At 44.9% G+C, this 18,559-nt stretch overlaps 1 protein-coding gene across 14 annotated transcripts in view; it reads left to right on the forward strand.

The window, feature by feature from the left end:
* fam13c (family with sequence similarity 13 member C) overlaps window positions 1-18,559 on the forward strand; it is a 217,778-nt gene that overhangs the window by 139,287 nt on the left and 59,932 nt on the right. For 13 of the 14 annotated variants that reach the window (XR_010977043.1, XM_068052466.1, XM_068052465.1 and 10 more), the window contains one exon: window positions 13,824-13,890. The exons of the other annotated variant lie outside the window; for it this stretch is intronic. Coding sequence is in view for 12 of the 13 variants with exons in the window: in XM_068052466.1 (XP_067908567.1) it covers window positions 13,824-13,890 (67 nt within the window). In the remaining variant the exon portion in view is untranslated. The remainder of the gene's footprint in view (window positions 1-13,823; window positions 13,891-18,559) is intronic. 14 annotated transcript variants of the gene reach the window in all.

Below are 18,559 nucleotides of genomic sequence, written 5' to 3' on the forward strand. Positions count from 1 at the left end.
TTCTCTCTCCCCTCTCCCGCCATGCTCCTCTCTGTCTCTCCTCTCCCGCCATGCTCCTCTCTCTCTCCTCTCCCGCCATGTTCCTCTCTGTCTCTCCTCTCCCGCCATGCTCCTCTCTCTCTGGTTCTCCTCTCCCGCCATGCTCCTCTCTGTTTCTCCTCTCCCGCCATGCTCTTCTCTGTCTCTCCTCTCCCGCATGCTCTTCTCTGTCTCTCCTCTCCCGCCATGCTCTTCTCTGTCTCTCCTCTCCCGCCATGCTCTTCTCTGTCTCTCCTCTCCCGCCATGCTCCTCTCTGTCTCTCCTCTCCCGCCATGCTCCTCTCTCTCTCTCTCTCTCTCCCGCCATGCTCCTCTCTCTCTCTCTCTCTCTCTCTCTCCTCTCCAGCCATGCCCCTCTCTCTCTGTCTCTCCTTTCCTGCCATGCTCCTCTCTGTCTCTCCTCTCCCGCCATGCTCCTCTCTCCCTTTCTCTCTCTCTCACTCTGTCTCCAGTCTCCGACTCTGGGCCTTTGTCGAGCTTTTTAAACCTCCTCTCCCGCCGTGCTTCTCTCTCACTCTGTCTGTCTCCATTGTCTGACCCTGGGCTTTTGGTGCACTTTTGAAACCTCCATTCCCACCGTGCTTCTCTCTCTCGCTCTGCATTTCTCCAATCTTCAATCAATCCCACTCACCCAGACTGGCATCAATCCAACTCACCCAGACCGGCATCAATCAATCCAAATCACCCAAACTGACACTGGCATGAATCAATCCAACTCACCCAGACCAGCATCAATCCAACTTACCAAGACTGGCATTGATCCAACTCATCCAGACTGCTATCGATCCAACTCACCGAGAATGGCATCATTCAATCCAATTCACCCAGACCAGCACTGATCCAACTCACCGAGACTGGCATTGATCAGGTCACCCAGACTGGCACTGGCATCAATCGATCTAACTCGCCCAGACAGGCAACAATCGATCCAACTCACCCAGCCTGTCATCGATCCAACTCACCCAGACCGGCATCGATCAATCCAACTCGCCCAGACTGGCATCGATAGATCCAACTCGCCCAGACTGGCATCGATCGATCCAACTCGCCCAGACTGGCATCGATAGATCCAACTCGCCCAGACTGGCATCGATAGATCCAACTCGCCCAGACTGGCATCGATAGATCCAACTCGCCCAGACCGGCATCGATCGATCCAACTCGCCCAGACCGGCATCGATCGATCCAACTCGCCCAGACCGGCATCGATCGATCCAACTCACCCAGACCGGCATCGATCGATCCAACTCACCCAGACCGCATCGATCAATCCAACTCGCCCAGACTGGCATCGATTCAACTCACCCAGACTAGCATCGATCAATCCAACTCGCCCAGACCGGCATCGATCGATCCAACTCGCCAGACGGTATCGATCGGTCCAACTCGCCCAGACCGGTATCGATCGGTCCAACTCGCCCAGACCGGCATCGATCGGTCCAACTCGCCCAGACCGGTATCGATCGATCCAACTCGCCCAGACCGGTATCGATCGGTCCAACTCACCCAGACCGGCATCGATCGATCCAACTCGCCCAGACCGGCATCGATCGGTCCAACTCGCCCAGACCGGCATCGATCGGTCCAACTCGCCCAGACCGGTATCGATCGGTCCAACTCGCCCAGACCGGCATCGATCGATCCAACTCGCCCAGACCGGTATCGATCGGTCCAACTCGCCCAGACCGGCATCGATCGGTCCAACTCGCCCAGACCGGCATCGATCAATCCAACTCACCCAGACCGGCATCGATCAATCCAACTCGCCCAGACTGGCATCGATTCAACTCACCCAGACTAGCATCGATCAATCCAACTCGCCCAGACCGGCATCGATCGATCCAACTCGCCCAGACCGGTATCGATCGGTCCAACTCGCCCAGACCGGTATCGATCAATCCAACTCACCCAGACCGGCATCGATCGGTCCAACTCGCCCAGACCGCATCGATCAATCCAACTCACCCAGACGGCATCGATCAATCCAACTCGCCCAGACTGGCATCGATTCAACTCACCCAGACTAGCATCGATCAATCCAACTCGCCCAGACCGGCATCGATCGATCCAACTCGCCCAGACCGGTATCGATCGGTCCAACTCGCCCAGACCGGTATCGATCGGTCCAACTCGCCCAGACCGGCATCGATCGGTCCAACTCGCCCAGACCGGTATCGATCGATCCAACTCGCCCAGACCGGTATCGATCGGTCCAACTCACCCAGACCGGCATCGATCGATCCAACTCGCCCAGACCGGCATCGATCGGTCCAACTCGCCCAGACCGGCATCGATCGGTCCAACTCGCCCAGACCGGTATCGATCGGTCCAACTCGCCCAGACCGGCATCGATCGATCCAACTCGCCCAGACCGGCATCGATCAATCCAACTCACCCAGACCGGCATCAATCGGTCCAACTCGCCCAGACCGGCATCGATCAATCCAACTCACCCTGACTGGCATCAATTCAACTCACCCAGACTGGCATCAATTCAACTCACCCAGACTGGCATCAATCCAACTCACCCAGACTGACATCGATCGATCCGACTCGCCCAGACCGGCATCGATCGATCCAACTCGCCCAGACCGGTATCAATCAATCCAATCACCGTCCCTGCTCTGTAGCCAATTCGTCCTGTTTAGCATTCAACGTTTCTGGCCTCATCTATTTTGAACTCCCTTAGCATCTTTGCCAGTCCCTAACTAGCACTTCATTTCATTTAGCACCCAAAATATTAGTTGTATTTTTACTTTTCCCTTAACTAAATTTATACCTTCTATGCCTGGCCTGACTGGCCTTAAGGTAAAGTCTGGTTTAAACTTCTCTATATACCACCTCTTCTAGGCTGTAGAGATTAAGCTTCTCTAATCTTGCCGTGATGCATGCAAGTCTCTTTAGCACCCGGCTGTGAACTTGACCTGTCATTCCTGTTAATTTTGGATGCCTCTACATTTCAAAGTTTATTAACTGATTTCCCTGTGGGGTAGCAAAATTCCAAAGATGACTTGGGTTTGGACCAAGGTTGATGGGTTTTGCTGCTAATTTGAAACTGTGTTTAATCTGGGTGGCCCCTTTAATATTACTGCTAAGGTACTGTCCTGTGGGGAATTGATAGAAAGAGTTACATCTTGAGATTAATGTGGAAATTTTCTAAAGATTGTAAATCTCTGCCTCATTCCTCTCTCTGGTGAAAATGCCAAGTTGTCAAGATTAGAAAAACCCGCAGGAAATAACTGACTTTCTTTCTCTCTTTTTACACTTTTGCTAGTTTGATTTGTAAAGTCCGGAATGTCAATGGCAGACATGCATGTTAATTTTGTTCAGTGTGCACTTCCTGTCCGTAAATCTTACTTCCTGTTGTTGTGACTTTTGGCCATATTTTTCAGTCACTATTTCCCATTTATATTTGTTGTGTCAACGATTATGATGCAGTGTTAGGCACTGGCCATTAGATGGCTCTCTCAGGCACATGCTTCTGAAGTTTGTCTCCCAACTGTCATGTGATGTATAGAAAAAAGCATATATTTAACAACTAAAAATAAACAATTTATATCTATATGCACACACAGTTTAAAATACCTAAAATGGGTTTTTGAAAATTTCGGTGACAATCTGATTTCCTAACGTTTTATAGTTGTTTAATCTACAGCAACAACATTTAATTTAACAAAACTTCCCAAGGCATCTCACAGGAGCCTTATAAAACAAACACTGACCCTGAACCAGATAAGGAGATAATAGGGCAGATGACCAAAAGCTTAGTCCATGAGCTAGGCTTTAAGAAGTGTCTTCAAGGAGGAAAGAGAGTGTTTAGGGAATTCCAGAGCTTAGGGTCTAGGCAGCAGAAGACATGGCCCCCAATAGTCATAGAGTAATTTACGGCACAGATGGAGGCCATTCGGCCCATTGGGCACATGCCAGCTGTCCACGGAGCAATCCAGTCAGTCCCGCTCCCCCGCTCAATCTCTGTCGCCCTGCAAGTTTATTTCCTTCAAGTGCCCATCCAATTTCCTTTTGAAATCATTGATTGTCTTTCCTTCCACCACCTTCATGGGCAGCAACTTCCAGGTCATTATCGCTCAGTGTAAAAAAAAAAGTTCTTCCTCATATTCCCCCTGCATCTCTTGCCCAAAACCTTCAATCTGTGTCCCATTGTCCTTGTGCCATCAGTTAATGAAAACAGTTTTTCCTTGTCTAACATATCTAAACCTGTCATAATCTTGTACACCTCTATGAAATCTCCCCTCAATCTCTTTTGCTCCAGGGAGAATAACACCAGCTTTTCCAACTTAACCTTGTAATTAAAATCCCCCATCCCTGGAACCATTCTGATAAATCTCCTCTGCATCCTCTTAAGGACACTCATATCCTTCATTAGGTCTGGTGACAAGAACTGGACGCAACACTCTAGTTGGGGCCTAACCAGAGCCTTATAAAGGTTCAGCATAACTTTCCTGCATTTGTACTCTATACCTCTATTTATGAAGCCCAGGATCCCATATGCTTTACTCATCACTCTCTCAATATGTCCTGCCATTTCAAAGATCAATGCATATGCACCCCAAGTTCTCTCTCTTCCTCCACACTCATTAGAACTGTGCCATTAAGTATATATTCACTCTAGCTATCCCTTCTGCCAAAATGCATCACCTCACATTTCTCTGTATTAAATTCCATCTGCCACTTGTCTGCCCATTCTGCCAGCCTATCTATGCCCTGTTGCAGGTGGTTCTTATCATCCTCACTGTTTGCTGCACCTCCAAGTTTGGTATTGTCAGCAAATTTTAGTATGCTACACTGTGTTCCAAGATCCAAGTCATTTATGTGTATCAAAAAGGCAGTGGTCCTACCACTGACCTTTGGGGAACACCACTGTCTACCATCCTCCAGTATGAAAAACAACCTTTTACCACGACTTGCTGTTTTCTCTCCTTAAGCCATTTTTTTATCCAATTGAACATCGACCCTCCTATTCCATGAGCCTCAGTTTTGTTAACCAGCCTTTTATGTGGTACTTTATCAAACGCTTTCTTAAAATCCATTTGATAGCACCCACTGCATTCCCTTCATCAACCTTCTCTGTTACTTCATCAAAAAATTCAATTAGATTAGATCTGCCTTTTTACATATCCGTGCTGGCTATCCTTAATTAGCTCAAACCCTTTCTTGAATAAGGGTGTCCATCTGCCACTCTCCAATCCTCAGGCACCTGTCCTGTATCCAAGAAAGATTGAAAGATATGGCACGCCCTTCCGCTATTTCCACCCCCACTTCCTATAGCAACCTGGAATGCAAGCCATCTGGACCAGGTGACTTATCTACCCTAAGTATAACCAGCCTTTTTAGTACCTCCCCCTTCTCAATTTTTAAGATGGAGCAATTAAAATTGGGGATACTCGAGGCCAGAATTAGATAAGCGCAGATATATCTCGGAGGAGTGTGAGGCTGGAGGAGATTACAGAGATGGGGAGGGGCGAGGTCTTGGAGGGAATTAAAACCAGAAATGAGAATTTTAAAATTGAGTCATTGTTTAACCAGGTGCCAATGTAGGTCACTGAGCACAGGAGTGATAGCTTCTCCTGTAAGGGCCATTTCTCAGACTAATAAAATATTCGATGTTTGCGCATCACTAAATAATCTTGGAATGTGCATACCACAAGCCTTGCAAATCTTTTGCTAACCTCCCACTGTAAAATATAAACTACTCCGAGCTAGTGAATAAAATCTGTCTGAAGTTTTACAACATGTAAAATCCATGCCAATCTGATCACTAGTTGCGGTAAAGCAGCACTGACCACAAGTTGCTGGAGGTTGCACCATCTAAGTGGCGAGTTAGTGTTTGTCCTCATGCTTTGACTGAGACTGAGAAAGGTGCCAAAGCTATATCCTGTGTGCAGGTTTCCTTCAAAGGAGGAAGTTTGGTTCACTGTTGTCCCTGATGTAAAAGTTACCTTCAGGTCACCATCAGCCACAGCCTAGCATGAGCAGACCACCGTCCCAGTAAACTTTCAGAAAAGCCTCGGCCTCTTTCACAAGCACGTCTATGTGTTTAGGAAAAAAATTGCGACATTTGAAAGTCCTACTGCGCGATTGTGAGCAAGGCTCAGAAATCGTGTCACTCACGATGAAGTTGTGAGAGTTGGCATATCTGTCACTCAGGCAAGAGAAACAAACCTAAAGCAACATACTCAATGCTGGAAATCTGAATTAAAACCAGAAAATGCTCGAAGTGCACAGGAGGTCAGGCAGTATCTGTGGAGAGAGAAACAGAGTTAAGGTTTCAGGTTGGTGATCTTTTATCAGAACTGGGCAATGTAAGAAATAAACAACTTTTGAGCAAATGCAGTGTCAGAGAAAAGCAGGGTGGAGAGGGTAGGACTGTAATAGGGTAGAGGACAGGAGTGATTAATGACAAAGGGGATGATGGTGCAAGGCTAAAGGGCAGGAGTTAATGGAAAAGTAAAGAAACAAAAGATGGGTCCTGAGCAGGTTTAAATGGTTCAGCAAATAGCAGAGGGGAAGGGAAGCACGGAAAATCTAGCAAAGAGGAGAGGCTCCCAGGACCGGAGATCGTGGCGAAGAAAGGTGGGTAGACCCCAGGGGGTGGTGACCACCCCATCAACTGTGCATTGATGGGGGAACCCCACCCCAAGCAGCAGCCCACATCTCGTCCACTACCAATGGCTCTAGTGCAGCCATCCTCCATTACTGGCATCTGCTTTCCCAGACAAAATAGCAGTTAAGAGAATTTGCTAATGCTCCCTCCCAGTGGAATTCGTCATAAGAGAGGGAATCTCAGGGGAACCAGGCTTCACTCCAGTTTTCCAGTCTGTTGACCTGACATTTGCCTCACTTTATACGTTGAAGTCTTGAGCTCATAATACATCATTTAAAAGAGAAAAGACTTTTCCCGTTTAAACTGTTTGTAGTTTAGGAAAGAATTTAGAATTAAATGACAAACTGATGAGACCGAACGATAAAATGTTTCTATTATTTGACTGCTGTCGGCAGTGACATAAGATACATTGCAAAAGGCCACTGAATCTCGTCAGGTCTCCATGTCTTCATGTCTAGAGATCCCTCCAACTGGCTGGTGTGTGGAACTGACTTTGAAGTTGTGAAAGTGCCTTGCAGTTGGCTTGTCTATGTTCCCAGCTGGAGCTCATGTTGGAAGCTAGAGGTTAAACAGCAGAGAGGGGGAATTGCATGTACAGCAACACATGGCTTTGTGCAGTATTTGATATTGAGTGCAGTTGTACAGAATATTGCTGCTACAGTGCAATAAACTTGAGGAATTTGGTGAGTGAAGGAATTTTAAGTGTTGCTCTCTTTCTAATATTTAGTTAAGTTTTGCATTTAGTATTTAACATAACTTTAACCTTAACTTATAGTTTCTTTTGCAGTGTTAGCCAATGGGAAACAAGCTGTCTGCTAGTGGCAGTTGCACAGTTAGTCAATTCAGTGGCTAGTTAGAACTGGTAATTACTGTCAGCAGAGGCTGACTCAGATCTTTGGGATTTTTGCCAGTCCAAATATAGGAGGTAAGTAGTGCTTCTACAGTGTACTAAACTCAGGGAATTTGTTGAGAGAATTCAGTGCAGTGAGGGAGGAGGTGCTGTTCTGGTATTTTTTTAAAAAAACAAGGAACAATCCAAGAGAGAGATCGGGAGTCAGAGACCTGAGAGATGAGATCTAGAGGCAATAATTAAAATTAAAAGTTTCAGCAAGGTACTAACTAGATTCTAAAAGAGGGAATAGAGATTTTTTTTCAGATCATGGATGGGCAGCTGAGACCTGTACTTGCAATTCCTGCACCATGTGGGAATTTCAAGACACTTCATGTGTCTTGGGGGACCGGGTGTGTAGGAAGTGTCTCCAGCTGCTTAAGCTTGAGCTCGGTTTCCAAGCTTGAGGGGTAGCTGGAGTCACTGCGGAGCATCAGGGAGGCTGAGAGTTTCCTTTACCCACAAGGATAAAGTATGATGCTGTCAAATCTGGATCCCCCTGGTTATCCAGAAGCTTACAGGGTAAGTTAAAGCAGAAAAAGAAAGCTTATGATGATCACAAAAATCTTAGAAAGCCTAGAGGAGTATAGAAAGTGCAGGGATGAAGTAAAAAAGGAAATTAGAAAAGCAAAGAGAGGACATGAAAAATTATTGGCAGGTAAAATCAAGGAAAACCCAAAGATGTTTTATCAGTACGTTAAGAGCAAGAGGATAACTAAGGAAAGGGTAGGGCCTATCAGAGATGTACAAGGGAACTTATGCGTGGATACAGAAGATGTGGGCAGGGTTCTTAATGTGTTTTTTGTCTCTGTCTTCACAAAGGAGAGGGTTGATGTGGACATTGTAGTTAAAGAGGAGGAGTGTAAAATATTAGATAGAATAAGCATAATGAGAGAGGGAGCACTAGAGGGTCTGACAATCTTGAAAATGGATAAATCGCCAGGGCCAGATGGATTGCATCCCAGGTTGTTAAAGGAAGCCGGGGAGGAAATAGTAGATGCACTGAGGATCATCTTCAAATCCTCACTAGATACAGGAGAGGTACCAGATGATTGGAGGTCTGCAAACGTTGTACCATTGTTTAAAAAGGATGCGAGGGATAGGCCAAATAATTATAGGCTGGTCAGTCTGACCTTGGTGGTGGGTAAATTATTAGAATCAATTCTGAGGGACAGGATAAACTGCACTTAGAAAGGGACGGATTAATCAGGGGTAGTCAGAATGGATTTGTTGAGGGAAGGTCACGTCTTACTAACTTGATTGAGTTTTTTGAGGAAGTAACAAGAAGGATTAATGAGGGTAGTGCAGCGGATGTGCTCTACATGGGTTTTAGTAAGGCATTTGACAAGGTCCCACGTGGCAGACTGGTCAGTAAAATGAAAGCCCATAGGATACAGGGGAATGTGGCAGGTTGGATCCAGAATTGGTTCAGGGCCAGGAAACAAAGGGTAGTAATTGACATGTTTTTGCGAATGGAAAACTGTTTCCAGTGGCGTTCCACAGGGCTCAGTGTTGGGTCTCTTGCAGTTTGTGGTATATATTAATGATTTGGACTTAAATGTGTGAGGCACGATTGGAAAATTTGCTGATGACACAAAAATTGGCCATGTAGTTGATAGTGAAGAGGATAACTGTAGACTCCAGAAAGATACCAATGGTTTGGTTGAGTGGGTGGAAAAGTGGCAAATGGAATTCAATCCAGATATGTGTGAGCTAATGCATTTGGGGATGGCAAATAAAGTGGGGGAATACACAATAAATGGGAGGATATTGAGAGGGGTAGAAGATGTGAGAGACTTTGGATTGCATGTCCACAGGTCCCTGAAGGTGGCAGGACAGGTTGATAGAGTGGTGAAGAAGGCATATGGAATGCTTTCCTTTATTGGCCGAGATATAGAATTCGAAAGCAGGGATGTAATGCTGGAACTGTATAAAACGCTGGTTAGGCCACAGTTGGAGTATTGCATACAGTTCTGGTCACCACATTACAGAAAGGACATAATTGCTCTGGAGAGAGTACAGAGGAGATTTACATGAATGTTGCCAAGGCTCGAAAGTTGCAGCTATGAGGAAAGATTGGATGGGCTGGGGTTGTTTTCCTTAGAACAGAGTAGGCTGAGGGGTGACTTAATAGAGATGTACAAAATTATGAGGGGCCTAGATAGAGTAGACAGGAAAGACCTGTTTCCCCTAGTGGAGAGATCAATTACCAGGGCGCACAGATTTAATGTGATTGGTCGAAGGATTAGAGGGGATATGAGGAAAATCTTTTTCACCCAGAGGGTGGTGGGTATCTGGAATTCACTGTCAGGAATGGTGGTGGAGGCAGAAACCCTCAATTCTTTAAAAAGGTACCTGGACATGCACCTGAAGTGCTGTAACCTGCAAGGCTATGGACCAGGTGCTGGAAAGTGGGATTAGATTGGGCGGCTAGTTTTTTCGGCCAGCACGGACACAACGAGCTGAATGGCCTCCTTTTGTGCCATAATTTGTCTATGGTTCTATGGATTGTGTGTTCCAGGAGTTGTCCGCCCCATAGGCAGAGAGAGCTCAGGATAGTAGATGGATGGCCATCTGGAACAGGCAGGAAGTGCAGGCATCTTCGGTGTGTGTGCAACTCTCAAACTGGTACTCAGCTTTGGAGACAGCTGGGAGCAATGACACCTTGAAGGAGTGCAGTCCAGACTATGGCACCAATAGGCAAAGGACTGCACAGGAAGGAACAGCAAAGCATAGAAATGCAGCTGTTATCGGAGATTCGATAGTTAGGGGGTAGACAGGCATTTCTGTAACTATTATCGTGAATCCCGCATGGTATATTGCCTCTCTGGTGCCAGGGTAAAGAGCATCATGGAGAGGGTACAAAATATTCTGCAGGAGCAAGGGAGTGAACCAGAAGTTGTGGTACAGGTCAGTTCCAACGACATAGAGAGAGCAGGCATTGAGGTCCTATGATCAGATTTTCAGGAGCTGGGGAGGAAGGTAAAATGTAGGTCCTCAAAGGTAGTAATCTCTGGATTACTCCCAGTGCCATGTGCCAGTGAGAGTAGTAATAGGAAGATAGGGATTATCAATGCGTGGCTTGAAGCATGGTTCAAGAAAGATGGCTTCAGATTCTTGGGACATTGGGACCTCTGGGGCAGGAGGCACCCATTCAAAAGGGACGGGTTGCAGCTATTCAAAACAGATGGGACCAACATTCTTGTGGGGCGGTTTACTAATGCGGTCGAGGAGAGTTTAAACAAAGAGAGTGGGTCCCAGCATATAGAACTAGAGTAAAGGGATAAGGTGCATAGAGGAGTGAGAGTGTTGGATAATATTCGAGAAGGAGGTAGTACCATATTAGATAGGAGCAGACTAAGGAGGACTATGAAGAATACAAAGGCAAGTTTTGAATTCACGTATGTAAATGCACAAAGTGTGGTGAGTAAGGTTGGTGAACTGCAAGCACAAATAACCGTGCGGGAATGTGATGTGGCAATTACAGAAATGTGGCTTAAAAATGGTGAGTACTGGGTGCTTAATATTCAAGGATACAGAGTTCAGAAAAGATAGAGAAGGAAAAAAAGGAGGGTAGGGTGACTGTACTGATTAGGGAAGACATCGTAGTGTTGGAAAGGGAGGATGTCCTTGAGGGGGCAAGGAGAAAATTCATTTGGTTGGAGTTTAGTATCAAAAACAGGAAGATTACGTTGCTAGGGGTATTCTATAGGCCCCCAAATAGTGAGAGAGATAGCGGAGCAAATCTGCAGGGAAATCACAGAGATGCGCAAGAACTATGGAGTGGTGATATTGGGGGACTTTAATTACCTAAATATTGATTGGGATAATGTTAAGAGTAAATGGTAAGGAGGGGGAGGAATTTCTGAAATATATTCAGAAGAACTTCAGGAGAACAATTGATAGTAGTTTCATGGCACTATTACTGAGTGCTAGCTTTCAAGTTCAGATTTTTAAAAAATTAATTAATTGAATTTAAATTTCACCTGCTGCCTTGGTGGGATTTGAACCCATGTCCCCAGGACATTGGTCTGGGCCTCTGGATTACTAGCTCAGTGACATTACCACTGCGCCACCGACCTCCCCCTTATGGGCTTTATAAATAGAGCTATTGAGTACAAAAGCATGGAAGTTATGCTGAACCTTAATAAAGCTCTGGTTAGGCCATAACTAGATTATTGCATCCAGTTCTGGTCACCACGCTTTAGGAAGGATGTGAGCGTCCTTGAGAGAATGTAAAGGAGATTTACCAGAATGTCTCTAGGGAAGAGGAATTTTAACTGCAAGGTTAGCCAAGGTGGTTGAGGGGAGATCTGATGATAGATTCCACAAACAATGAATGAGAAGAATGCCACCACTCGTCTTCAAATAATGCCATGGGATTTTATATGTTCACCTGTAGATTGACAGGTTCACATGGGGTAGACAAGGAAAAGCTATTCCGATTTGCTGATAGTACAAGGACTAGGGGACATGGATTTAAGGTTTTGAGCAAGAGATAATGCGGGGATGTGAGGAAAACTCTTTTTATGCAGCGAGTGGTAATGACCTGGAACTCGCTGTCTATAGATGGTGGATGCGGAGATGATCAATAATTTCAAAAGGAAATTGGATGGGCACTTGAGGCAAATAAACTTGCAGGGCTATGGGGATAGAGCTGCAGAATGGGGCTAACTGGATTGCAGTACAGACAGCTGGCATGGACTCGATGGGCTGAATTGCCTCCTTCTGTGCCATTTTGACTCTGTGACTCTATCTGATCACAAATAGCCTTTCGATAGGCAAGGGTTAACTTCCAATGCTTAACATCAATAAAGTGGCTGCCTGAACTCAGAAAACTGCGTCACATTCTCACCCAACTGTTTCACACCAGAGGAATGTCCAACGCTACCTTAAGTTGGTTCACCACTTAGGCTTCCTGTGCACTACCTCAAATCAGTGCCTTTTTATAATACAAATATTCAAGGACCCAAATGCCATTGTCAACAATTGATGAGCTCCACAATAGACAAATAGCCTACAACAGCCAATAGTCTACAAATGACGGAGTGGGAACAGCCAGGAGGGTGGGAGCAGGTGGGATTATCGACTGCTCTCAGGTAGATCACCAGCTGGCTTGTTTTGGCTTTCAGTGAGACACTTTTGGTGGTTTGGTTGTTGCAGCATATGTTAACCTTTCCAAAAACATAACTGGCTGAGTCCACAGTTGGACATGAAAGATCCCATGGCACTATTAGAAGAGTGGTGGCATTCTTCTCATTTGTTGTTTGTGGGATCTTACTGTGCACAACATGGTGCCATGTCTTCCTCCATTACAGCAGTGACTACACTTCAGAAGTACTTCATTGGCTGTGGAGTGCTTTGGGATGTGCTGAGGTCATGTGAGACACTATCTTTTTTTTCTTTTGTCTAGGGGATTCTGATGAACTTCTGGTTGGCTTGATTTGTTTTTTTTACATTAATTCTCAGGGTGCAGGCATTACTGTCAAGTCTGACATTTATTGCATTTCCCTAGTTTCCATGAAAAGGTGGTGGTGAGCCTTCTTTAACCACTAAGTATGGGTGAAGGTGCTCCATAGTGCCGTTAGGTAGAATTTTGACCCGGTGATGGGCTGGTGATATAAGGCCAAGTCAGGATGTTGTGTGGCTTGATGGCCAACTTGGAAGTTATGATCCCATGCACTTGCTGCCTTTGTTTTTATAGTTAGTGGAGGTCATAGATTTGGGAGGTGCTGTCAAAAGATGTGTCGATTGAGATGCTATTGTGGCTGGAAGAAGAGGAGGAGCAGTAGTTGAGGGTTCACAGATCTGTACATGCAGAGAGAAAAGGCAGAAGGAGGGAAGCTCGTGGGAGACCTCACCCCACTAGAGTGCACAGACTAAAAGCTTCATACCTTCAGTTCAGTGAGGAGCAGTGTATGAGGAGGCTGATGCTTTACCAGGACACTTCCAATGCTTCTGTCCTGGTTGCAACCTAGCTCCAGGTCACACTCATCCTTGCCCATGGCTATTAAAGCCACTGTGACCCTGAATTATTATGCCCCAGGCTGCAGAAGGTGACCTTAGCAACAGGCAGCGGTGTATGTATGCATCAAGCAGGTGACCGATGTGCTGTTCAGCAGCGCGAACATCTTCATCCCTTTGCCTATCGACACCACAATGCAGGGAAAATAGCGCATTAGAAATGGTGCACTTACAAGTTTTCCTAAATGTTTTTCTTTTCCTGGTCTCCAGTAACATCCTGTGTAAATATAGCCTAAACTTCTATTTCAGAGAGAACAACATGTCACCAGTAGAGGCAGAGCAAGAAACTCCAGACATAGCACAGGATTCCAGTGAGGTAGGTGGCAAACACTAAAACCATTCAATAGTCACCAATCAGGAATGGTCCTGAGTTCATCCAAAACTCTGCTGCCCAAATCCTAACTCTGTCCAATTCCGTTCACCCATCACCCTTGGGCTTGCTGATCTACATTGGCTCACAGTCCACCAATGCCTTGAGTTTAAAATCCTCATCTTCGTGTTCAAATCCCTCCATGGTCTTCACTCCTCCCTATCTCTGTTACCTCCTCCAGCCCTGCAACCTTCCAAGAACTGTACATTCCTCCAACACTGGCCTTTTGTGTATCCCCAACTTCCTTCATCCCCATGATTGGCAACCATATCTTCAGTCATTTAGGCCCTAAACTCTGGAATTCCCTCCCCAAACCTCTTCACCTCTCCACCTCTTTCTCTTTTAGAAGGCCCTTGAAGCCTACCCCTTTAACCAAGCATTTGGTCACCCGTCCTAATGTCTCTTTGTTTGGCTCAATATCAAGCCATTGTTGAATATGCTCATGTGAAGTATCTTGGGATGTTTTACTCTGTTAAAGGTGCTATATAAATGCAAGTTTTTGCATGTTAAGTATAGCCCTTCACTTCTTTAAGGTATTTCTATGTGATGTTACTTACAAATTTTTATATTTTGTAGTCCTTATCATTTTTGAAATGCTGGTTTAGGATACAAAATCTAATGTGTTTCTCAGATCACAAAGAGTTTTCTATGTTAGTACTTCTTTTGTTCCATCAAAGATTGATGTGTAAAATGTTGTATCCTCAAAAGGCCCATATTAATGAAATGCATCTCTGGTGAGAAAAGAATCAAGAAAATTACTTGAATTGTTTGAATGCTCATTTAATAGACAAGTTTGGAGAAAAAAAATGAACTAAATCTTTTAGACAGTGCATTATTTTATCTTTCTTTATGGAATTGGACAAAAGGCTCGAAAAAGGGTATTGCTTAATTTTTGCTGCTAAAAATGTCTTTGCACTAATTCTCCGCTCATAGGAACAAACATCAGCTACTGGTTTTGGAAATGTTCTCATTGTGTTTCTTTCTGTTTTTGTTGATTGTGGGTATATTGTCTGGTCTGGTTTGAGCAGTTCCCAATTTTGTGAAGAAGCGTGGGCCAGTCTGGATATCTGTGCCTGTCCAATCGAATGTATTGCTCAGAAACGGGCAAAATGTTCAATGCATTCTGGAAAACTCAGAATCCACACCTTTGAATTTATTTTTCTTTTTGCAGGATATGAATAAAAAAATGCTCCTCTTGTGTAGCCAGAGAGGGAAAAAGAAAGTGATCACACTTTGCACCCATAGTTTCTCATACAGTGAGCACCCATTCGTGTCTGCACTGTTGGGAGAAGATGCAGAGTGGAGGACACAGTCTCCGCATAAGGAGGCATTGGAAATTGGGCCACCATCAGCTACACTCACAACTCCCATGCCTCTCCCCTCCCACCGAAAGATGGTTCCTTGGAGTAATGTACTGTTTCATTATCTAATTCAGGGGAATGGTGGGTATGGACCTAAAAAGAAGGGAAGAAAATGAAGGGAATTTAAAAACAGTGCAGATGTGAATGGGAGAGCATCTTTGGTATATCATTGCAATGCCACGCGCACCAGGTTGTGTTGGGTCGAACTGTGTGCGGAGCATTTGAAAATGATAACAAAGAATCCACGTTATGCTGCAGGATTTTTTGCAATATGCTGATCTGTCAAAATGAGTTAGCCAGTTCTGCACATCCTTGGTTCGTATTTTTCCAGATGTGTAATGTTTTCCAGATGCTTTTAAAATAAATTTAGCAAGAGAAACTGTGATAAAAAGGATGGTGGAAACAGATTCAATAGTGATTTTCAAAAGGGTATCCGCTATATAACAAAACTTTACATTCATTTAGTGCCTTTAAGTAGTAAAGCTTCCAGGAGCATTATCCAACAAAAGTTGGCATATGCTTGAAAAGGAAAAATTTGTAGGGTTATTGGGAAAAAGCATGGGAGTGAAACTAATTGGATAGCTTTTTTCAAAAAGAAGGCACAATGGGCGAAATGGACTCCTTTTGTGCTGTATAAGTAGAGGAATAGATTACAACAGCAAAAAGATTATGCTCGAACTTTATAAACCATTGGTCAGTCTTCAGCTGAGGGATTGTGGACAATTCTGGGCACCGAACCAAGAAAAATATAATGGCCTTCGAAAGGGCACAAAGGAGGTTTACCAGGATGTTATCAGGAATGAAGTTATGAGATTAAGTCATGGAGAGAGTTTGGAAAATCAAGAAATGCTCTACTTGGAACAGAGAAGAGTCAGAGATGATGGAATAGATGATGAGTGATTTTGACAGAATAGGTAGAAAAAAATTACTCCCTCCGGCAAGTGGGCCAGTAAGCAAAGGGTTACGGACAAAAAGTGGGATGTGGGATGAAGCATGACTGCACTTTCCAAGACCAGCACTGGACTGACGGGGTGAATGGCCTCCTTCTGTGCTGTAGGTTTCTATGATAGTTTTAAAAATTCTTCCATGGGATGTGGTGCGCTGGTAAGGCCAGCATTTCTTGCCCATCCCTAATTGCCCTTGGGAAGGTGATGGTGAGCTGCCTTCTTGAACCACTGCAGTCCATCTGGTGCGGGTACACCCACAGTGTTGTTAGGAAGGGAGTTTCAGGATTTTGATCCAGTGACAGTGAAGCAATGACGATATAGTTCCAAATCAGGATGGTGTGTGACTTGGAGGGGAAATTGTAGGTGGTGGTGTTTCCATGCATCTGCTGCCCTTGTCCTTCTAGGTGGAAGAGGTTGTGGGTTTGGAAGGTGCTGTCGAAGGAGCCTTGGTGCGTTGCTGCGGTGCATCTTGTAGATAGTACACACTGCTGCAACTGTGTGTCGGAGGTGGAGGAAGTGAATGTTTAAGGTGGTGAATGTGGTGCCAATCAAGTGGGCTGCTTTGTCTTGGATGGTGTTGAGCTTCCTGACCCACACTCATCCAGGCAAGTGGAGACTGGCTTTGAGGAGTCAGGAGGTGGGTTAGTTGCCACAGAATTCCCAGCCTCTGACCTGCTCTTGTAGCCACAATAAGTATGTGGCTGGTCCAGTTCAGTTTCTGGTCAATGGTATGCCCCAGGATGTGGATAGTGGGGGATTCAGCAATGGCAATGCCGTTGAATGTCAAAAGGAGATGGTTAGATATTCTCTTGTTGGAGATGGTCGTTGTCTGGCACTTGCGTGGCGTGAATGTTACTTGCTATTTATCAGCCCAAGCCTGAATGTTGGCCAGGTCTTGCTGTATATGGACATAGACTGCTTCAGTATTTGAGGAGTCGCGAATGTACAATCTTCAGTACCAATCATCAATGAACATCCCCACTTCTGACCTTATGATTGAAGGAAGGTCATTGATGAAGCAGCTGAAGATGTTTGGGCCTAGGACACTAGCCTGAGGAACTCCTGCAGTGATTTCCTGGGGCTGAGATGATTGACCTCCAACAACCAAAACCATCTTCCTTTGTGCTAGGTATGACTCCAACCAGAGGAGAGTTTTGCCCAGATTTTCACTAATTAATTGTATTTGTTAATTAATTGTATTTAAAGTCCACCAGCTGCTGTGGTGGGATTTGAACCTGTGTCCTCAGAGTTTTAGCCTGGGTCTCTGGATTACTAGTCCAGCGACAACACCACTACACCATCCTCTTCCCCAGCACTCTTGTTATCCATAAAAGAGAGGCAATGAATAATTGTGCTGTAAAGATTAATTAAAACTGCATAAAGCATGATGCACATAATTAGGGAATGTCACGAACAACAATTGTTTAAATGAAGTCTGTTAGATAGTCACTCATTTAAAGCCTCACACTTTTGTACAATTATATTTATATAAGCTTAACAATTAGATCATGTGTAGTAATTTTACAATCAACTACAAGTATATAGTGCTACTAAGGACAGGTGTATGAAATGCTATAAAAACTAACAAACATAGAACTTTTAAAAATCCCATCAAAATGGAGAACAAGAAAGGATCCCACATAACTGCCCTCTCCAGAAATCAATTGACAAGTTCACCGTTTCCCTTCAGTTGGTCATTTGTGAAGCATCGTAAAGCCTAGTAACGCACCAGTTTTCATTTTCCATTGGTCTTAAACATTCCTGAAAGCCAATCTCTTTAAATCCTCTGCAACACTGGGAGCCAAATGCAGTCTGTCGTTCCTGCTGAGAAAAAGTAAATTAAAACACCTTGAATAGCTGATTGTCTTCTTCTTTCGCCTCCTTATCTCGAGAGACAATGGGTAAGCGCCTGGAGGTGGTCAGTGGTGTGTGGAGCAGCGCCTGGAGTGGCTATAAAGGCCAATTCTAGAGTGACAGGCTCTTCCACAGGTGCTGCAGAAAAATTTGTTTGTCGGGGCTGTTACACAGTTGGTGTAACTGATTCTGATTGTAATCACTTAAGAACAAAGTTCTATGTGACAACGCAACACAGTTGAATGATTTACTGGCTGCGGAAATGAGAGAGTAATAGCCACGTGAGTGTTGGAAATGAGTTAATGGGCATTTTGCGGAACTCTGATGGAGGCCGACTTCTGAATGGGACTGGCTAAAAATTACTCTTGTGATTGCACTGTAGAGGACAAGCACCATTAGTGTTTACAAAAATCTATGATTGATGCCCACTGTGTAACGTGAATGTTTGAAGAA

Source organism: Heterodontus francisci, chromosome 20 (assembly GCF_036365525.1).
Source record: "Heterodontus francisci isolate sHetFra1 chromosome 20, sHetFra1.hap1, whole genome shotgun sequence".
In the NCBI taxonomy this organism is placed as follows: Eukaryota; Metazoa; Chordata; class Chondrichthyes; order Heterodontiformes; family Heterodontidae; genus Heterodontus; species Heterodontus francisci.